Genomic DNA, 23709 nt, shown 5'->3' on the forward strand with positions numbered 1-23709 from the left:
GGGCGAGAGAGAGAGAGAGAGAGAAAGAGAGGGCGAGAGAGAGAGAGAGAGAAAGAGAGGGCGAGAGAGAGAGGGCGAGAGGGCGAGAGGGCGAGAGAGAGAGGGCGAGAGGGCGAGAGAGAGAGGGCGAGAGAGAGAGGGCGAGAGGGCGAGAGAGAGAGGGCGAGAGAGAGAGGGCGAGAGGGCGAGAGAGAGAGGGCGAGAGGGCGAGAGAGAGAGGGCGAGAGGGCGAGAGAGAGAGGGCGAGAGGGCGAGAGAGAGAGGGCGAGAGAGAGAGGGCGAGAGAGAGAGGGCGAGAGAGGGAGGGCGAGAGGGCGAGAGAGAGAGGGCGAGAGGGCGAGAGAGAGAGGGCGAGAGGGCGAGAGAGAGAGGGCGAGAGGGCGAGAGAGAGAGGGCGAGAGGGCGAGAGAGAGAAAGAGAGGGCGAGAGAGAGAAAGAGAGGGCGAGAGAGAGAAAGAGAGGGCGAGAGAGAGAAAGAGAGGGCGAGAGAGAGAAAGAGAGGGCGAGAGAGAGAAAGAGAGGGCGAGAGAGAGAAAGAGAGGGCGAGAGAGAGAAAGAGAGGGCGAGAGAGAGAAAGAGAGGGCGAGAGAGAGAAAGAGGGCGAGAGAGAGAAAGAGGGCGAGAGAGAGAAAGAGGGCGAGAGAGAGAAAGAGGGCGAGAGAGAGAAAGAGAGGGCGAGAGAGAGAAAGAGAGGGCGAGAGAGAGAAAGAGAGGGCGAGAGAGAAAGAGAGGGCGAGAGAGAAAGAGAGGGCGAGAGAGAAAGAGAGGGCGAGAGAGAAAGAGAGGGCGAGAGAGAAAGAGAGGGCGAGAGAGAAAGAGAGGGCGAGAGAGAAAGAGAGGGCGAGAGAGAAAGAGAGGGCGAGAGAGAAAGAGAGGGCGAGAGAGAAAGAGGGGGGGAGAGAAACAGAGGGGGGGAGAGAAACAGAGGGGGGGAGAGAAACAGAGGGGGGGGGGAGAGAAAGAGAGGGGGGAGAGAAACAGAGGGGGGGAGAGAAAGTGAATACCCCAATTTGGGGTCTATTGTTCCTACTGCGGTCATGTGATGGCAGTTTTTTTGAATGGCCGCCACACGGCCAGGAAACCCGATTGTGTGAACAGAGCCTTAGCCTTAAAGGGATCCGGTCATCAACATCTTGCTACAAGACTTATGCCAAGGAGCTGGAGAGGAGGCATGTGCCACACGGAGCCCAGGGGTAGAGAAAAGACCGGGGCGCTTTGAAAAAAAAAAGGGATCCCAGGATCCTGCTTCCCGTGTCCCAAGGGACAGGAAACAACTGGAGAGGGTGAGGAGGAGGGGGAATTTAAAGAGGCTCTGTCACCACATTAGAAATGCCATATCTCCTACATAATCTGATCGGCGCCGTAATGTAGAGATCAGTGGTTTTTATTTTGAAAAACTATTTTTTTAGCTCATTTTGAGCAAGTTATGCACAATTTTAGATTTATGCGAATTAGTTTCTTAATAGACAACTGGGCATTTACCTTTTTACCAACTGGGCGTTGTAAAGAGAAGTGTATGACGCTGACCAATCAGCGTCATGCACATCTCTCCATTCAGCTATCCATTCTTTTTAGCTGTCCTCGCAGCACAGCGTGATTTTGCATACTCCCACATTAACTTTACCGAAGTGTCTTGAGAGTGAATAGACATCGCTTTCAGCCAGGATGCGTGGTCTATTCACACTCCCCACACTTCAGTAAAGTTTCTGTGGGACGCTGTGCGGTCATTCATAGCGTAATCTCGCGAGATCACACTGTGCTGAAGTCCCAAAGAAACTTTACCGAAGTGTCGGGAGTGTGAATAGACATTGCATCCTGGCTTAAAGTGATGTCTATTCACTCTCAAGACACTTCGGTAAAGTTAATGTGGGTGTATGTGACAGCACAGCGAGATCTCAAAAGATCACGCTGTGCTGCGATTACAGCTAAAAATGAATGGAGAGAAGTGTATGACGCTGATTAGTCAGCGTCATACACTTCTCTTTACAATGCCCAGTTGGTAAAAAGGTAAAGAACGCCCAGTAGTCTATTAACCCCTTTAGGACACAGCCTGTTTTGGCGTTGTGGACACAGATGATTTTTTCAAATCTGACGTGTCACTTTATGTGGTAATATCTCCGGAAAGCTTTTACCTATCCAAGCGATTGAGATTGTTTTCTCGTGACATATTGTATTTTACGTTAGTGAAAAAATTTGCATTTGCATTTTTCTAAATTTAAATGTATTTGCTTGTAAAACAGATCGTAATACCACACAAAATAGTTGCTAGTTAACATCCCCCATATGTCTACTTTGTTTGCATCATTTTTTTTCACATACTTTTATTTTTCTAGGACGTTACGAGGCTTAGAACATTAGCAGCAATTTCTCATATTTTCAATAAAAATTTCAATAGGCCATTTTTTCACGCACCAGTTCAGTTCTGAAGTGGCTTTGAGGGCCTTATATATTGGAAAGTGCCCATAAATCACCCCATTTTGAAAACTGCACCCCTCAAGGTATTGAAAACCACATTCAGAAAGTATTTTAACCCTTTAGGAGTTTCACAGGAATTAAGGCAAAATAGAGGTGAAATTTACAAATTTCATTTTTTTTGCCGAAATTAATTTGTAATTAATTTTTTCTGTACCAAAGAAGGTTTTACCCAAGAAATGCAACTCAATATTTATTTCCCAGATTCTGCAGTTTTTAGAAATATCCCGCATGTGGTCCTAGTGCGGTAATGGACTGAAACACAGGCCTCAGAAGCAAAGGACCACCTAGTGGATTTTGGGGCCTCCTTTTTTTAGAATATATTTTAGGCACCATGTCAGGTTTGAATAGGTCTTGTGGTACCAAAACAGTAAAGACCCCCCAAAAGTGAGCCCATTTTGTAAACTATACCCCTCAAGGAATTTATCTATGGGTATAGATAGCATTTTGAAGCCACAGTTTTTTTTGCTAAATTTATTTGAATTAGTATGTGAAGATGAAAATCTACTTTTTTTGTGAAAAAACGTAAAAATTTTAAATTTTTACAAGGAATAAAAGTAGAAAAAACACCCCAACATATGTAAAACAATTTCTTACGATTATAGCAATACCCCATATGTGGTAATAAACTGCTGTTTGGACCCACAGCAGGCCTCAGAAGAGAAGGAGCACCATTTGGATTTTGGATTTCTGATTTTGCTGTGTCACGTTTGCAATGCACTGGAGGGATGAAAACCGTGGAAACCCCCTAATAGTGACCCCATTTTGGAAACTACACCCCTCAAGGAATTTTTCTAGGGGTAAAGTTAGCATTTCGACCCCACAGTTGTTTTGCTGAAGTCATTGGAATTAGTCTGTAAGGGTAAAAATCGACTTTTTTTTCTGTAAGAACTCAGAAATTTTTAATTTTTACAAGGAATAAAGGAGAAAAAGCACCCCAACATTTGTAAAACAATTTCTCCTGATTACGTAAATACCCCATATGTGGTAATAAACTGCTGTTTGGACCCACACCGGGGCTTAGAAGGGAAGGAGCGCTATTTGGCTTTTGGAGCTCAAATTTAGCTGGAATAGTTTTTGGGTGTCATGTCGAATTTGCAAAGCCCCTGAGAGACCGAAAAAGTGGAAGCCCCCCAAAAGTAACCCCATTTGGGAAACTACACCACTTAAGGAATCTATCTAGGGGCATAGTGAGCATTTAGGCCCCACAGAATTTATTAGAATTAGGCCGTGAAAATTAATATCAACATTTCTTCCACTAAAATGTTGCATTTTTTCAATTTCACAAAGGATAAAGGAGAAAATGCCGCCCAACATTTGTAAAGCAATTTCTCCAGAGTACGGCTATACCCCACATGTGGTCATAAATGTTTTTTTCATTGGAAAATTAACCCTTTCCGGACTGATCCATGTTTTGCTTTTTCTTTTTCGTTTTTCCTCCCCGCTTTCCGAGAGCCACAACTTCTTTATTTTTCCGTCAATAGAGCGGTGTGGGGGCTTATTTTTTGCGGGACGAGCTGTCGTTTTTAGGTACATAAGACTTTTTGAGCACTTTTTATTAAATTTTATGGTAGAGTGAAAGTGACCAAAAAACTGCGATTTTGCCATTTAAAATTATTTATTTTTCACGGCGTTCACCGTGCGAGTTCAATAATGGTATATTGTAATAGCTTGGACTTTTACGGACGCAGCGATACCAATTTTGTATATTTTTTATATTTTTTTACATTACTTTAGAGAAAAAATATGAAAAGGGTTTATTTTTGGACTTTAAATATTTATTAAATTTTTTCCACTAATAACTATTTACTTTTGTTTTTACATATTTTATTAGTCCCCCTGGGAGACTTGAACCAGCAATCGTTGGATCAATGGTAGAATACACTGCAATACTAATGTATTGCAGTATATTGTTATTTTTACAGGCTCCTGTAACAGCGCGATCGCTGTTTCTGTCCGTTAGTCCCGGGTATCAGCTGTAATACACAGCTGACACCCGCAGCGTATGGCGCGGGCTAAGCGCTTGAGACGCTCCATATATCAGCCCCCACACCACGACATGTTATTAAGTCATGGTGCGCGAAGGGTTTAATGCGCAGTCGATGGTGGAAAGTGAAAATTAAAATTTTCCACTGATGTGCCATTTTGGTGCACTATATGTTCTGCCCAGTTTGTGCCACAAATACCACAAATAAAATATTAACCGGGTTCTCCCGGGTATGGCGATGCCATATCGGTGGACGTAAATGGCCGTTTGGGCACGCTATAGGGCTCAGAAGGGAGGAACGCCATTTGGCTTTTGGAGCGCAGATTTTGCTTGGTAGTAGCTCTGGCGTTTTGCTGGTATTTCAGTTTATAATGTGGGGGCAAATGTAGACTCGGCAGAGTACATCAGGGGCATAATAAGAGGGTATAATAATGGGGTAAATAAATAATAATGTGGCCAGTGTTGCACTTATATTATAAATGGCGCCCAATCTTATCCGCTTTTGGAACGCTCTGCACATTTTGCATCGCCATAATCTGGGAGCCGGAACTTTTTTTATTCTTTCACCACCGGAGCTGTGAGAGGGCTTATTTGTTGCGGGACAATCTGTAATTTTCATTGATACCATTTTGGGGTACATGCCATTTAATTGATCACTTTTTATTCAATTTTTCAGCAAGAATGGTGACAAAAACCATCAATTCTGACAATGATTTTTATTTATTTTGTACAGCGTTTACCCTGGGCTATAAATGACCATTATATTTTATACTGCGGGTCGGTACGATTACGGCGATACCATATGTATATACTTTTTTTTATGTTTTGCGGCGTCTACACGATAAAATCACTTATTTTTAAAATAAATTATTTTTTGTGTCACCGTATTCTGAGAGCCATAACTTTTTTATTTTTCAGTCAAAAAAGCTGTGTAAGGGCTTATTTTTTGCGGGACGGTTTGTAGTTTGTATCGGTACAATCTTGGCGTACATGCGACTTTTTGATCACTTTTTATTGTATATTTTGTGAGGGGTGGTGACCAAAAAATAGTGATTCTCGCTTTGTTTTTCATTTATTTTTTTGCGGTGTTCACCGTGCGGGAAAAATAATATTATAGTTGGGGTCGTTACGAACGCGGTGATACCAAATAGGTGTACTTTTTTTTACGTGCTCATTTGTTTTCCTATAATAGAAGACTTATTATAGGAAAAAAAAGCAGTTCATGTTTAGGTTACTTATAACTTTTATTTTTACACTTTTATTTTTAAAACATTTTTATTCTTTTTTTACTTTTTTCACATGTCCCACTAGGGGGACACTTAGACTTGCAGCTTTGATCGCTGCTGGAATACATTACACTACACACGTAGTGTAATGCATTCCAACTGTCAGTGTGACGTAACAGTCACACTGACAGGAAGCCTAGGACGACCACCCTCGGGGTGGTCCTCATAGGCTTCTGTACATGGCAACCCGGAAGCCATTGTCTGGCATCCAGTTGCCATGGGTACGATCGCCAGCCCCCGTGATTTCACATGGGGGCTGCCGATCGGCGCTAAACACCTTAATTATGGCGTTCAAATCGAACGCCGCAATTAAGGGGTTAACTGCCTAAATCAGCGGCGATAGGCCGCTGATCGGCAACGGCGAATGCAGGGCAGACACCCTGCAGTTAACCGCCGCTGCGGTGTAGCGCCGCGCGGCGGTTAACTGTTAAAGCACAGACGTAACTGCACGTCAAGGTGCGCGAACTTACTGCACACATTGACGTGCAGTTACGTCAAGGTGCGGGAAGGGGTTAAACTACTCCGTGTTTTCTGTCCCTTTGGAGGTGGGGAATACCTCTGAATCGTGCTGTCGTGGAGGTGTAGAGGGAAAATTTAGAACTATTATTTTGTCAATAACACTTTGTGTACGGTCTCACGTTATGTGGGAACGGTGAGAAAACACGGAGCAGCACACGCCACATGCGGCCACGACAGGACGCACAATTTTACCGGTAATTAGGCGCCCCTTCGCCACCCCACGTGGGCATGATTTTGAGCATGTGTACCCATCACTCCCATACGTTCTTCCCCTTAACGTGGGTCTGTATCGTGTGTGTCACTCTTAGGCTAGATTCACACAAGCGAGGCGAAACTGATGTGAAAAACATGACTTTCACGTCAAAGGTGCCCCCGTGCAGGTCCTGTTTTCACGTATCCCCATAGACTTGAGCATATGGAGGCATCAGTGAAAACGGAAGATAAGAGGGCAGGTTCTATTTTTCAACGGACTCTTCACACGGTCAGTTGAAACAACGGCCCTGTGAATGACCCCATTGAAAAACATGCGCCCGTGTGACGGACGTTGTTTTAACGGCCATCACACGGACGTATTCAACGTCGTGTGAATAAGGCCTTAAGTTGCTTATGGCAACTAATACGGATATCTGCTCATGTAAATAAATTAGCCTTTACACCTCTCGCACACGACAGAGTTTGGGCTGTGAAAACCGGCCCATGTGTCGGCTGCATTTCCTGGCCCGACCGGGGTACAGATGAACAGGACTCCTGGCATCAAATATTTTATGACATTTTCCTATCATAAAATGTCTTCTGGACAACTGTCAAGTCAGCAGTCTTCACCATGATTGTGTAGCCTAATGAACCAGACTGTTGGACCATTTAAAGGCTTAACTCGTTAGTGACCGCCCCATAGTGTTTTTACGGCGGCCACTAAATGGCTTTATTCCGATGCAATAGCCTTTTTACGGTGCTGCATTGGAATAAGTAAACAGAGCAGGGAGCTGTCAAATGTCCCTGCTCTCAGCTGCCAGAGGTAGTTGAGGGCTGAGGGCATCCCTGCTCGACCGGGTGAGATCAATATTAGTATAGATCTTACACGTTTAACCCCTCAGATGCGGCGCTCAATAGCGAGCGCTGCATCGGAGCTGTTTTGGAGAGAGGGAGGGAGCTCCCTCTGATCCCACCGGCACACGGCGATAAGATCTCTGAGTGTCTGTGTCTCCGATGGCAGCCGGGGGCCTAAAAAAGGCCCACACGTCTGGCTGTAATGTATGCCTGCTAGGTCATGTATATACACACACACACACACAAAAAATCAGCACTCAAGGACCAATTGCAAGATGGTGTAGGGTGAAGGCAGGTAATCCCGATCCAGGGGATATGGGTAAATATAAAATAAGTCCCACAGCACTCCAATATGATGAAAAAAATGGTGGTTTATTCAATCAGCACAAGCTGCAACGTTTCAGTCCTGCTATAGGACCTTTTTCGAACGTTGCAGCTTGTGCTGATTGAATAAACCACAATTTTTTTCATCATTTTGGAGTGCTGTGGGATCTTCTTTCACAAAATGTGTATATATATATATATATATATATATATATATATATATATATATACATACACACACACACACACATACACACATATGTGTACACTACCGTTCAAAAGCTTGGGGTCACCCAGACAATTGTGTTTTCCATGAAAACTCAAACTTATATTTATCAAATGAGTTGCAAAATGACTAGAAAATATAGTCTAGACATTGGCAAGGTTAGAAATAATGATTTTTATTTGAAATAATAATTCTCTCCTTCAAACTTTGCTTTCGTCAAAGAATGCTCCATTTGCAGCAATTGCAGCATTGCAGACCTTTGGCATTCTAGCTGTTAATTTGCTCAGGTAATCGGGAGAAATTTCACCCCATGCTTCCAGAATGCCCTCCCACAAGTTGGATTGGCTTAATGGGCACTTCTTGCGTACCATACGGTCAAGCTGCTCCCACAACAGCTCTATGGGGTTGAGATCTGGTGACTGCGCTGGCCACTCCTAAAGATAGAATACCAGCTGCCTGCTTCTTCCCTAAATAGTTCTTGCATAATTTGGAGGTGTGCTTTGGGTCATTGTCCTGTTGTAGGATGAAATTGGCTCCAATCAAGCGCTGTCCACAGGGCATGGCATGGCGTTGCAAAATGGAGTGATAGCCTTCCTTATTCAAAATCCCTTTTACCTTGTACAAATCTCCCAGTTTACCAGCACCAAAGCAACCCCAGACCATCACATTACCTCCACCATGCTTGACAGATGGCGTCAGGCACTCTTCCAGCATCTTTTCAGTTGTTCTGCGTCTCACAAATGTTCTTCTGTGTGATCCAAACACCTCAAACTTCGATTTGTCTGTCCATAATACTTTTTTCCAATCTTCCTCTGTCCAATGTCTGTGTGCTTTTGCCCATATTAATCTTTTCCTTTTATTAGCCAGTCTCGGATATGGCTTTTTCTTTGCCACTCTGCCCTGAAGGTCAGCATCCCGCAGTCGCCTCTTCACTGTAGACGTTGACACTGGTGTTTTGCGGGTACTATTTAATGAAGCTGCCAGTTGAGGACCTGTGAGGCGTCTATTTCTCAAACTAGAGACTCTAATGTACTTGTCTTGTTGCTCAGTTGTGCAGCGGGGCCTCCCACTTCTCTTTCTACTCTGGTTAGAGCCTGTTTGTGCTGTCCTCTGAAGGGAGTAGTACACACCGTTGTAGGAAATCTTCAGTTTCTTGGCAATTTCTCGCATGGAATAGCCTTTGTTTCTAAGAACAAGAATAGACTGTCGAGTTTCACATGAAAGCTCTTTTTCTAGCCACTTTGAGAGTTTAATCGAACCCACAAATGTAATGCTCCAGATTCTCAACGAGCTCAAGGGAAGGTCAGTTTTATAGCTCCTCTAAACAGCAAAACTGTTTACAGCGGTGCTAACATAATTGTACCATTAGAACACTGGAGTGATGGTTGCTGGAAATGGGCCTCTATACACCTATGTAGATATTGCATTAAAAACCAGACGTTTGCAGCTAGAATAGTCATTAACCTCTTTCCGCGCTGCTCCGCAATAGTACGTCCTGCAGAGGGGTTAGTTCCCACATGCAGACGTACTATTGCGGAGTAGTTCCGGCGCACACTGTCCTAACGGACAGTGTCTGGGAACCGGGAGGTCAGCTGTCCCCGACAGCTGACACTCCACCCTTGCCGGTCAGCGGAACATCGCCGCTGATTTCGTCAATTAACCCCATAAATGCGGCGACGGATTGCCGTCACCGCATTTAAGTGGTTTGAAGCACATCGGCAGCCCCCACAAAGTGTTCGGGAGGACTACCGATGCTTGTCACGGCAATCGGAGGTCAGACAATGACCTCCGGGTTGCCATATATACGGAAGCCTCGGAGGAGCAGCCTCCGGCCGGTCCTCCGAGGCTTCCTGTCAGTGTGACTGTCACGTCACAATGACAGTTAGAGTACATTACACTACGTGTGTAGTGTAATGTGTTCTAGCAGCGATCAAAGCTGCAAGTCTAAGTGTCCCCTAGTGGGACAAGTGAAAAAAGTAAAAAAAAAGATACTAAAAATGTTTTTTAAAAAAAAAGTGTAAAAATAAAAGTTATATAAACAAACAATGCATTTTTTTCCTATAATAAGTCTATCATAGGAAAAAAATTAACACGTTAAAAAAAGTACACATATCTGGTATCACCGCGTTTGTAACGACCCCAACTATAAAACTATAATGTTCTTTTTCCCGCACGATGAATACCCCAAAAAAAAAAAAATAAATAAAAATCAATAAAAAACTACACCAGAATCGCTATTTTTAGGTCACCACCCCTCCCAAAATAAAAAAAAGTGATCAAAAAGTTGCACGTACCCTAAAATAATACCGATAAAAACTACAACCCGTCCCGCAAAAAACAAGCCCTTTAACAGCTTTTTTGACTGAAAAATAAAAAAAAGTTACGGCTCTCAGAATATGGTGACACAGAAAAAAAATTATTTTATAAAAAAGTGATTTTATTGTGCAAACGCCGCAAAACATAAAAAAAACCGATATACATATGGTATTGCCGTAATCATACCGACCCGCAGAATAAAATATAATGGTCATTTATAGTGCACGGTGAACGCCGCAAAAAATAAAACATTGTAAGAATTGCTTGTTTTTGGTCACCCGGCTTGCAAAAAATTAAAAAAAAAAAAAAAAAAAAAAAAAAAAAAAAAAAAAAAAAAAAATCGCATGTACCCCAAAATGGTACCAATGAAAAAATGAAAAGTACAGATAGTCTCGCAACAAATAAGCCCTCACGCAGCTCCGGTGGTGAAAAAATAAAGACGTTCTGTCTCCCAGGAATATGGTGATGCAAAATGTGCAGTGTTTTCTAAAAGCGGATAAGATCCGACACCATTTATCAGTGTGACACCGGCCACATATCTATGAATTATTATTTAATTACCGCATTTTTACACCCTCTTATTATGCCCTGATGTTCTCCGCACAGATTACACATACCCCCACATTATAAACTGAAATACCAGCAAAACCCCAAACAGAAAAACTACCAAGCAAAATCTGCGCTCCAAAAGCAAAATGGCGTCCCTCCCTTCTGAGCCCTTCAGCGTGCCCAAACAGCCGCTTGTGCCCACATATATGGCATCTCCATACCCAGGAGAACCCGCTTAACGCTTTGAGGTATTTGTCTTCAGGGGCACAAACTGGGCACGACATATTATGCACTAAAATGGCATCAGTGGAAAATTGCAATATTCACACCATCCGCTGTGCATTAACCCCTTTGAGCACTATGAGCACACGTCATTGTGCGGGGGTGACGTATGGAGCGGGCTCACGTGCTGAGCCCATTCCATACGCTGCGGGTGTCGGCTGTGTATTACAGCTGACACCCGGGACTAACGGACATGAACAGCGATCGCGCTGTTACAGGAGTCTGTAAAAATAACAATACACTGAAATACATTAGTATTGCAGCATATTGTACCCGCCGTTACAATTATCGCTGGTACAAGTCCCCTAAGGGGACTAATAAAATGTGTAGAAGAATTAAAGTTATTAGTAGTGAGAAAGAAAAAAGTTTAAAGTTAAAAAAAAAAAAAACCTTTTCCCATTTTTCTTCAAAAGTAATGTAAAAAAATAAACAGAATTGATATCGCTAAAAGGCCGAACTATTACAATATACCATTATTTAACTCGCACGGTGAACACCGTAAAAAACTTAAATCATTTAAAACGCCAAGATCGCTGTAGTTTTCGTTTTTACCGCACGGCGAAAGCTGTAAATAAGAAAACCCCAAAAAATGGAATCAGATTTTTCTCCTATATTCCTATATTTTCCTATTTTTTTTCAGTTTCCCAGTACTTTTTATGGCACTTTAAATGGTATCAATAGAAACTACAATTCCTCCCGCAAGAAATAAGCTCTCACATCACTCTACTGATGGAAAAAAGAAAAAAAAGTTATGGCTCTTGGAAGGCGGGTAGTGAAAAATGAAAATAAGCAAAAAATGGATCAGTCCTGAAAGGGTCAATTCATTTTTAATGAAAAAAATGTATGACCACATGTGGGGTATTTCCGTACTCGGGAGAAATTGCTTTACAAAAATTGGTTGTTTATTTCTCCTTTATCCCTTGTGAAAATGAGAAAATTCAACATTTTAGTGGGAAAAAATTGTGATATTCATTTTCTCCGCCTAATTCTAATAAATTCTGCAAAAGACCCGTGGAGTCTAAATGCTCACTATACCCCTAGAAAAATTCCTTGAGGGGTGTTTAAAAAATGGGGTAACTTGGGGGGTTTCCACTGTTTTGGTCCCTCCAGGGCGTTGCAAAGGCGGCATGGCACCGAAAAACAATCCAGCAAAATCCGTGCTCCAAAATCAAAATGGCGCTACTTCCCTTCTGAGCGCTGCCATGGGTCCAATCAGCAGTTTATTACCACATATGGGATATTGCTGTAATCAGGAGACATTGCTTTACAAATGTTGGGGTGATTTTCTTCATTATTCCTCGTAAATATTACGCATTTCTATGTTTTTTCAGAAAAAAAAGTAGATTTTAATTTTTACAGACTAATTCTGATAAATTTAGCGAAAAACCTGTGGGTTCAAAATGCTAACTATAACCCTAGATAAATTCCTTGAGGGGTGTCGTTTCCAAAATGGGGTCTCTTTTGAGGGGTCTTTACTGTCTTTGTACCACAAGACCTATTCAAACCTGACAAGGTGCCTAAAATATATTCTAAAAAAAAGGAAGCCCAAAATCCACCAGGTGCTCCTTTGCTTCTGAGGCCGGTGTTTCAGTCCATTATCACACTAGGGCCACATGTGGGCTATTTCTAAAAACTGCAGAATCTGGGCAATAAATTTTGAGTTGCATTTCTCTGGTAAAATCTTCTGTGTTACAAAAAAAATTTTATTAGAAATGAATTTAAGCAAAAAAAAAAAAAAATTTGTAAATTTCACCTCTACTTTGCTTTAATTCCTGTGAAACGCCTAAAGGGTTAATACACTTTGTGAATGCTGATTCGAATACCTTGAGGGGTGCAGTTTTCAAAATGGGGTGACTTCTGGTGATTTTCTAATATATAAGGCCCTCAAAGCCACCTCAGAACTGAACTGGTCCCTGAAATTGCTGTTAAAGTTCTAAGCCTTGTAACGTCCTAGAAAAATAAAAGGACGTTCAAAAAACAATGCAAACATAAAGTAGACATATGGGGGATGTTAACTAGTAACTATTTTGTGTGGTATTACTAACTGTTTTACAAGCAGATACGTTTAAATTTAGAAAAATGCAAATTTTTGCAAATTTTTTCTAAATTGTGGTGTTTTTCAGAAATAAATACCAAAATTATCGACAAAATTTTTTCACTAACAAAGTACAACATGTCACGATACAACAATCTCAGAATCGCTTGGATAGGTAAAAGCATTCCAACGTTATTACCACATAAAGTAACATGTCAGATTTGAAAAAATTGGCTGGGTCCTGAAGGCCAAAATAGGCTGGGTCCTGAAGGGGTTAATGTATAGAGTGTATTTCTGATTAATTTAATGTTATCTTCATTGAAAAAAACGGTGCTTTTCTTTCAAAAATAAGGACATTTCTAAGTGACCCTAAACTTTTGAACGGTAGTGTGTGTGTGTGTATATATATATATATATATATATACATACATATATACACACACATACATACACAGTGAAGGAAATAAGTATTTGATCCCTTGCTGATTTTGTAAGTTTGCCCACTGTCAAAGTCATGAACAGTCTAGAATTTTTAGGATAGGTTAATTTTACCAGTGAGAGATAGATTATATATAAAAAAAAGAAAAAAGAAAATCACAGTCAAAATTATATATATTTATTTGCATTGTGCATAGAGAAATAAGTATTTGATCCCCTACCAACCATTAAGAGTTCAGCCTCCTCCAGACCAGTTACATGCTCCAAATCAACTTGGTGCCTGCATTAAAGACAGCTGTCTTAGGGTATGTTCACACGAGGGTGTCCGTAACGGCTGAAATTACGGGGATGTTTCAGCCTGAAAACATCCCCGTAATTTCAGCCGTAACGGCATGTGCAGGCACTTGAACGCCGCGTCCATTACGGACGTAATTGGCGCTGCTATTCATTGGAGTCAATGAATAACGGCTCCAAATACGGCCAAAGAAGTGACAGGTCACTTCTTTGACGCGGGCGTCAATTTACGCGCCGTTATTTGACAGCGGCGCGTAAATTACGCCTCGTGTGAACAGACAAACGTCTGCCCATTGCTTTCAATGGGCAGGTGTTTGTCAGCGCTATTGAGGCGCTATTTTCGGACGTAATTCGGGGCAAAAACGCCCGAATTACGTCCGTAAATAGGCCGTGTGAACATACCCTTAAAGAGACTGTCACCACATTATAAGTGCCCTGTCTCCTACATAAGGAGATGGGCGCTGTAATGTAGGTGACAGCAGTGCTTTTTATTTAAAAAAACGATCTTTTTTCACAAAGTTAGGAGCGATTTAAGTTTATGCCCAAGTGGGCGTACTTTTACTTTCGACCAAGTGGGCGTTGTACAGAGGAGTGCATGACGCTGACCAATCCGCATCATGCACTCCTCTCCATTCATTTACACTGCACTAGATATATCACTATGTGCAGCTACATACACAAGCCCTAACATTACTACAGTGTCCTGATAATGATACACATGAAATCCAGCCTGGACGTCATGTGTACTCAGAATCCTGACACTTCTGACTCTTTTTTTGTGAGATTCCATTAACGGATACGAACTCTCGCGAGATCTCGGAGCTAAACGAGATTTGGTGTCACTGGCCGGAATCTCACAAAAAAAAGAGTCAGAAGTGTCAGGATTCTGAGTACACATGACGTCCAGGCTGGATTTCATGTGTACTCATTATCAGGACACTAGTAATGTTAGGGCTTGTGTATGAGGCTGCACATAGCGATATATCTATATTGCTAATGCAGTGTAAATGATTGGAGAGGAGTGCATGATGCTGAATGCACTCCTCTGTACAACGCCCACTTGGTCGAAAGTAAAAGTACGCCCACTTGGGCATTAAGAAAGCTCATTAGCATAAACTTAAATCGCTCCTAACGTTGTGAAAAAAGATAGTTTTTTTAAATAAAAAGCATTACTGTCACCTACATTAGGCTATGTTCACACGGGGTCATTTGCCGAGTTTTGACGCGGAAACCGCGTCGCAAAACTCGGCAGAAACGGCCCGAGAACGCCTCCCATTGATTTCAATGGGAGGCGTCGGCGGCTTTTTCCCGCGAGCAGTAAAACTGCCTCGCGGGAAAAAGAAGCGACATGCCCTATCTTCGGACGCTTCCGCCTCCGACCTCCCATTGACTTCAATGGGAGGCAGGAGAAAGCGTGTTTTATGCCTGCGGCGCTCAATGGCCGCGGGCGAAAAACGGCGCGATAATTGCTGTTCACACGGAGTATTTTGGGGGAGGAATATCTGCCTCAAAATTCCGTTTGGAACTTTGAGGCAGATATTCCTCCCCCAAAATACTCTGTGTGAACATAGCCTAACAGCGCCGATCTCCTTATATAGGAGACAGGGCACTTATAATGTGGTGACAGAGCCTCTTTAAATGGTCACCAGTATAAAAGACTCCTGTCCACAGACTCAATTAATCAGTCTGACTAACCTCTACAACATGGGCAAGACCAAAGAGCTTTCTAAGGATGTCAGGGACAAGATCATAGACCTGCACAAGGCTGGAATGGGCTACAAAAGCATAAGTAAGACGCTGGGTGAGAAGGAGACAACTGTTGGTGCAATAGTAAGAAAATGGAAGACATACAAAATGACTGTCAATCGACATCGATCTGGGGCTCCATGCAAAATCTCACCTCATGGGGTATCCTTGATCCTGAGGAAGGGGAGAGCTCAGCCGAAAACTACACGGGGGGAACTTGTTAATGATCTCAAGGCAGCTGGAGGAAGAGAAATGCTTGGAGGAAGAGAAATGCTGCCTATGACCCAAAGAACACCGTCCCCACTGTCAAGCATGGAGGTGGAAACATTATGTTTTGGGGGTGTTTCTCTGCTAAGGGCACAGGACTACTTCACCGCATCAATGGGAGAATGCATGGAGCCATGTACCGTCAAATCCTGAGTGACAACCTCCTTCCCTCCACCAGGATATTAAAAATGGCTCGTGGCTGGGTCTTCCAGCACGACAATGACCCGAAACATACAGCCAAGGCAACAAAGGAGTGGCTCAAAAAGAAGCACATTAAGGTCATGGAGTGGCCTAGCCAGTCTCCAGACCTTAATCCCATCGAAAACTTATGGAGGGAGCTGAAGATCCGAGTTGCCAAGCGACAGCCTTGAAATCTTAATGATTTACAGATGATCTGCAAAGAGGAGTGGGCCAAAATTCCATCTAACATGTGTGCAAACCTCATCATCAACTACAAAAAACATCTGACTGCTGTGCTTGCCAACAAGGGTTTTGCCACCAAGTATTAAGTCTTGTTTGCCAAAGGGATCAAATACTTATTTCTCTGTGCACAATGCAAATAAATAGATATAATTTTGACTGTGTGATTTTCAGTTTTTTTTTATATATATATATATATATATATAATATCTCTCTCACTGGTAAAATTAACCTAGCCTAAAAATTCTAGACTGTTCATGTCTTTGACAGTGGGCAAACTTACAAAATCAGCAAGGGATCAAATACTTATTTCCTTCACTGTATATATATGTATATATATGTGTGTATATATATATATATATATATATATATATATATATATATATATATATATCAGTACGAGCAGGTAAGTAATGGAGAAGAAGCGCTTGTACAACGCTGCGGCCCTTCAAAATAGCTGATTGGCGGGGATGCCAGTAGTCGTACCTCCACCGATCAGATATTGATGGCCTATCCTGAGTATAGGCCATGAATTTCTTATGACTGGAAAAGCCCCTTTGATATCAATACAGGGCTATGGGAACATTCTGGGTCTGCCATTCCTAATTATTTTTTTTTTTGTGTATGAAGGCAGAGGAAGCCCTTACAGTTAAACCAGAGGGCGCAAAGCACGCAGTTAGACCGTCCGGCAATGCTGATTGAAGCAGAGAGCCTTCTCCAACAGGCTGCTGAAGCATTAAAAAAACAGAACACTATAAAACTTTAAAAATCCTCAAATACATTACTATTTACTGAACTCACTAGTTCTAGGGCTCATAATTTTACATCCCCAATGTAGCAACAAACACATTTCCTAAGAATTTCCATGAAGGCGCTAGTTTCACAATACAATTACTTTTTAGTGCTGTTCTAATGAATCATTCCAACGGCAGAATTCTAGGATCAAGTATTTCATGGACAATCATTCATCTGAGCTGCTACTATGCAATACTACATTTCTCCTGTAGAGGCTGCTGCAGGTCAAAGGTCTGGGTGGCTGAAGCCTCCCCCAGCAAAATCAGCTGTCTGCCTGGTTTTCAGAGCCAAATCGGATTGCCTCCCATAATAGGGAGGACTGGTCATGACATGTCTGTTTTAGTAAATACTTATATTCTCCATATTAACCCCTTTTGTATATATCCGTCCTATGCAGGTGCTAGTTCCCGCATAAGGACGGATATATCCGTCCTCTGATCACATGGGTACTGCCAGTGAACCCAAGCGATTAGCGGCAGAAGCATGGCTGTTAGACAAAGCCTGGCTCCTGCCACAATCGAAGCGTGCTCCGATTCCGGCAGCTTAAACCATTAGATGCCGCTGTCAATAGCGACAGCGGCATCTAATCTGTTTGACAGAGGGAGGGAGCTCCTGTCATCCCATCAGCGCCCATGCAAAGAAATCACAGGGCGCCGTCGGTTTTCCATGGCAGCCGGGGGACTAACAAAGGCCCCTAGGTCTGCCTTCAACAGCTGCCTGTTAGGCCACGCCAGAGGCATGGTCTAATAGATTGCCTGTCAGTTTTACACTGAGGCTGGGTTCACACGACCTATTTTCAGGCGTAAACGAGGCGTATTATGCCTCGTTTTACGCCTGAAAATAGGGCTACAATACGTCGGCAAACATCTGCCCATTCATTTGAATGGGTTTGCCGACGTACTGTGCAGACGACCTGTAATTTACGCGTCGTCGTTTGACAGCTGTCAAACGACGACGCGTAAATTGACTGCCTCGGCAAAGAAGTGAAGGACACTTCTTTGCAACGTAATTTATGCTGTTCTTCATTGAACTCAATGAAGAGCAGCTCAAGATATACGAGCGTCACAGACGCCTCACAAAATGCGAGGAGGAGCATTTACGGCTGAAACGAGGCAGCTGTTTTCTTCTGAAAACAGTCTGTCATTTCAGCCGTAAATGACAGCTAGCGTGTGAACATACCCTGACAGGTAATAATGCTTTGGTATACTAAGTACACCAAAGCATTATATCTGCAATCAGCAGATCGCATGGTGAAGTCCCCTAGTGGAACAAAAAAAAAAGTAAAAAGCAGTTAAATAAAATTTAGCAAAAAATAAATAAAAAATGATTAGTCAAAACAAAATAAAAACACATTTTTCCCCAGAAAGTGGTTTTATTTAGTAAAAGCGTCAAAACAAATAACATACATGGTATTCCGGGGGATTCGAACGACTCGAACAATAAAATTAACACATTAATTAAACCGCCGGATGAACGGCGTCCAAAAAAAAACAAAGACAAAATTTTCTCTTTTCTACTATTCCACCCATAAAAAAAAAACTGTACGAATGAGCGGCGGCACTGAAGACAGAACATGGCGGGCGCACTGCAAAACACCCCTGTGCACTGTCTTCAGAGCCTGCGCCTCCGCTCATTAGTGCAGTGCCGGCCGCATCACCTCATGCTGACCGCGCACTTACTGTTAGGAGCGGGGCAATGGCTGTATTACACAGCCGCAGTCCCGCTCTATAACGTCGGAGATCAGGGAAACCTCTCATCTCCACGGTTATTCCCCAGAATGCTGCGATCAAAGCTGACTGCAGCATTCAAGAGGAAGTGAGAAGGGGGGATGCCCCTTGGATGTGTCACAGGGATCCCTGTGACGCGATTGAGAGACATAATATATTTGGGCAGACAGCCCAGGGTCCATTGAAGGACCCCAGGGCTGTCTTACCGTATTTCCTGTAAGGGCATACTGAGGTATCTGTACACAGGCTAATGTACTGGCATATAGATATATCCGAGTACATTAACGTTTAAAAATAAAAGTAAAAACATAAAGTAATATTAAATGAAAAAAATACACACACCTTTTTTAAAATAAAAAAAATTAAATAAAAACTGCTTTCTATCACTTATTGTGGGGCACGAGGTGTGAGGAATTTAACCTCCATGTGCCTCACATTAATAGTAATTAACCCCATCATGTACCTTACACATTAACCCATTATGACTGAGAAACATGATGGGGTTCATTACTATTAATGTGAGGCATTCAAAATTCATCATCACACCTCGCGCCTCACATCAGAAAACGGAAGAACTTGTTTTTTTTTGTTTTTTTATTACTGTTGGCAAAGGCTCGTTTTGGTATCGAAATCGCAATACTACACGAAGTATCGGTATCAAAGTCCAAATTCTGACATCGTGACATCTCTAGGTACACGATGGTGTTAATTACTATGTGAGCCGCATGGAGGTTCAAAATTCATAATACCTCGTGGCGCACATCAGAAAATGGAAGACCTTTTTAACCGCGAGCAAAAAAAAAACGCTTGCGGGAAAAAGAAGAAGCGACATGCCCTAACTTGAGGCGGTTTCCGCCTCAAAAACCCCATTTAAATCAATGGGAGACGGAAATAAAACTTGTTTTATTGCCACAATTTGACGCGTTTGCGCACAAAAAAAAAAAAACGTGGAATTTTACTTTGTCTTTTGAATAGAAAAAAAAACGGCTTAAAAAACGCGGCAAAAAACACGTGTGGTGCAAAACCACAAAAAAAAACAGCCGATTTTTCTAGGCAGAAATTTCTGCCTGCAAAAAACTCTGTGTGAACAGGCCCTAATATGTGTAGGTTTTTGTTTTTATTTAGTGTAGCTTTTTGTTACTTTTGTTTAGCTTTTTGTTACTTTTTTTTATCCCATTAAAGGATCACTTTATTTATAATTAGTTTTTACTTGCAATGCATTGGCATAATCCTGTATGCTAATACATCACAATGTGTCACTATGACACAGGCTGCTATTAGGGCAACACATAGCAGGCTTACTGAATAGACAGCCCTGGGGTCCTTTGTAGGTCCCCAGGGCTGACTGCAGAGGGATTCCCCAGTGTTTGATCACATCACCGGGTTTCCAATGACTAGATCAAAGCTGTGATGTCACTTAATCACACATTAAAGAGGCTCTGTCACCAGATTTTGCAACCCCTGCTATTGCAGCAGATCGGCGCTGCAATGTAGATTACAGTAACGTTTTTATTTTTTAAAAACGAGCATTTTTGGCCAAGTTATGGCCATTTTTGTATTTATGCAAATGAGGCTTGCATAAGTCCAAGTGGGTGTGTTTAAAAGTAAAAGTCCAAGTGGGCGTGTATTATGTGCGTACATCGGGGCGTTTTTACTACTTTTACTAGCTGGGCGTTCTGACGAGAAGTATCATCCACTTCTCTTCAGAACGCCCAGCTTCTGGCAGTGCAGACAGCGTGTTCTCGAGAGATCACGCTGTGTCGTCACTCACAGGTCCTGCATCGTGTCGGCCACATCGGCTACAGTTGATTCTGCAGCAGCATCAGCGTTTGCAGGTAAGTAGCTACATCGATTTACCTGCAAACGCCGATGCTGCTGCAGAATCATCTGTAGCCTCTGGTGCCGGCGTGTCCTCGCTCGTCCGACACGATGCAGGACCTGGGGAAGTGACGTCACAGCGTGATCTGGCAGAAGCTGGGCGTTCTGAAGAGAAGTGGATGATACTTCTCGTCAGAACGCCCAGCTAGTAAAAGAAGTAAAAACGCCCCGATGTACGCACATAATACACGCCCAGTTGTACTTTTACTGTAAACATGGTCATAACTTGGCCAAAAATGCTTGTTTTTAAAAATAAAAACGTTACTGTAATCTACATTGCAGCGCCTATCTGCTGCAATAGCAGATAGGGGTTGCAAAATCTGGTGACAGAGCCTCTTTAACTTTACTGAAGTGTCTTGAGAGTAAATAGACATCGCTTCCAACCAGGACGCGATGTCTATTCACACTCCCGACACTTCCGTAACGTTTGTGTGGGAGTAAAGGACCGCAAGCGTGATCTCGATGTACTGTGTGAGTAAGTGACACACAAACGTTACCGAAGTGTCGGGATTGTGAATAGACATCGCGTCCCGGCTGGAAGAGATGAGTACATGGAGAGAAGTGCATGATGCTGATTGGTTAGCGTCATACACTTCCCTTTACAACGCCCACCTGGTCAAAAGCTTAAAATCGCCCAGTTGGTCATTAAGAACTAATCAGAATAAATCTAAAATAGTTCATAACTTGGTCAAAATTGAGTTTTTCTTAATAAAAACCACTGCTGTTCTCTACATTACAGCGCCGATCACATTATGTAGGAGATCTGGCACTTATAATCTGGTGACAGAGCCTCTTTAATGGCTAACAATAACTCATTCTAAGTGCGAACTAAGGGGGTGATTTATGATGAGATATTGGAGAGCAAGGGGCCCCATATACTGTTCTTGCACAGGGGCCCACAGCTGTCTATGTCCACTATGGGTGGACTCATTGTGACCAGGTATTAGACAGCTGCCTATTTACTTTTATGGGTGCCATGTGATACCACATTGCCCCAGTGAGGTTTAACCCCCCTTCCAAACGCAGCCACCAACTTACTGCCGGGATCCAGGGAACCAAGTCACAACGGCAACAGACAGAAATTATTAGGGCCTGTTCACATCGGCGTTGGCTTTCCGTTCCGGGGTTCAGTCAGAGGTTTCCGTCGGGTGAACCCAGCAACAAAGTGAATCTGAAACCACAGCTTCCGTTTCCGTCACCATTTTTCCGACGGAATCAATAGCGCAGTCGACCGAGCTCTTGATTCAGTCATTAAAACGGAAACCTGCCAGAATGGTGACGAACGGAAGCCATTAGCAATGTTTCCGTCACCATTGATATCAATGGTGACGGAAACGGAAGCTGTGGTTTCAGTTTGACTTTCCGTTGCGGGGTTCATCCAACGGAAACCTCAGACAGAACCCCAGAACGGAAAGCCAACGCTGATGTGAAGAGGCCCTAAGCTAGATTTCCACAAACCTTGAGTTCAATGGTGAGGGAAACGGAAGCAGAGGTTTCCACTTGCCTTTCTGTTGAGGGGTTACCCCCTACAGAAACCTCAGACGGAACACCTCATAGGGACAACGCTGATGTGAACAGGCCCTACACAGGATGTATACAGATCCAATTACAATGTTTTTATTTATTTTAAGAGAACTGCAACCTACGGCTGTCAGGGCATAGTGGGACTTATATTATAGCCTCACGAAAGCTAAGGAGCCACAGATCGAAAACCACAATAATAACACTGAAAAGTGACAAAATAACGAGAATAAACACGACGTTGCAAAAAAATTATAACTTTATAATCTACACGCTGAGTTCGCACAGCAGATTACGGGGGGGGGGCGGGGGGCGACAGAACAGGAGACTGCACTATGCAGCGAGAAACGTGCGGACAATATACAGTAGTCTTCAGTGTGACAAGACGCGCCAGAGACTGCACTATTGCTGACACGGTTCTATTGGCGCACAACTCACCTCAGTGAACGGGTCCATGTCTGTCAGGAGTACGTCCGCGGAGAGTGCAGCGCTGGGTGTATCTGTCGCTATACTCTCTTAGTCACGAACAGCTCACGCAACGGTTCAAAATTTTGAATTTCGCCCGCCCGCCGCGCCACACCTGCTGGTCACTTGACACGGGAAAGGGGTGGGGAGTTTCCGATTGGTCGGTTTCAGGAATGTACCGCGGCTTCCGCTAGCGTTGGTGTGGTCACGTGGTGCATTGGGTGGGAGCGGATGTTTATCAGTGGAGCGCACACCGTAGAGGCTTTTGGGCTGTTTGTGGAGGGGTTGTAGTGGAGAGATAGTAGTTTGGACGTGAGAATGAGTGTCTATGCTGTTGTCGTGAGGGTATGTTCACACGGCGGGGGTCCGTAACGGCTGAAATTACGGGGATGTTTCAGCCTGAAAACATCCCCGTAATTTCAGCCGTACCGGCATGTGCAGGCGCTTGAACGCCGCCTCAATTACGGCCGTAATTAGCGCTGCTATTCATTGGAGTCAATGAATAGCGGCTCCAATTACGGCCAAAGAAGTGACAGGTCAGGGTATGTTCACACGGCCTATTTACGGACGTAATTCGGGCGTTTTTGCCCCGAATTACGTCTGAAAATAGCGCCTCAATAGCGCTGACAAACATCTGCCCATTGAAAGCAATGGGCAGACGTTTGTCTGTTCACACGAGGCGTATATTTACGCGCCGCTGTCAAATGACGGCGCGTAAATAGACGCCCGCGTAGAAGAAGTGACCTGTCACTTCTTTGGCCGTAATTGGAGCCGCTATTCATTGCCTCCAATGAATAGCAGCGCTAATTACGGCCGTAATTGACGCGGCGTTCAAGCGCCTGCACATGCCGGTACGGCTGAATTTACGGGGATGTTTTCAGGCTGAAACATCCCCGTAATTTCAGCCGTTACGGACCCCCGCCGTGTGAACATACCCTCACTTCTTCTACGCGGGCGTCTATTTACGCGCCGTCATTTGACAGCGGCGCGTAAATATACGCCTCGTGTGAACAGACAAACGTCTGCCCATTGCTTTCAATGGGCAGATGTTTGTCAGCGCTATTGAGGCGCTATTTTCAGACGTAATTCGGGGCAAAAACGCCCGAATTACGTCC

The 23709-nt window shown here is 43.3% G+C and overlaps 1 protein-coding gene across 2 annotated transcripts in view; it reads right to left on the minus strand.

Annotated features, from left to right (window-relative positions):
• ANLN (anillin, actin binding protein) overlaps nt 1-22776 on the minus strand; it is a 214696-nt gene extending 191920 nt beyond the window's left edge. The window contains exon 1 of one of the 2 annotated variants that reach the window (XM_075827026.1): nt 22568-22776. In XM_075827026.1, coding sequence (XP_075683141.1) covers nt 22568-22585 — 18 coding nt within the window. In that variant the 5' untranslated portion in view covers nt 22586-22776. The remainder of the gene's footprint in view (nt 1-22567) is intronic. The other variant, XM_075827024.1, reaches the window with a different exon arrangement.
• Nucleotides 22777-23709: the final 933 nt, after the last annotated feature.

This window comes from Rhinoderma darwinii, chromosome 5 (assembly GCF_050947455.1).
Source record: "Rhinoderma darwinii isolate aRhiDar2 chromosome 5, aRhiDar2.hap1, whole genome shotgun sequence".
In the NCBI taxonomy this organism is placed as follows: Eukaryota; Metazoa; Chordata; class Amphibia; order Anura; family Rhinodermatidae; genus Rhinoderma; species Rhinoderma darwinii.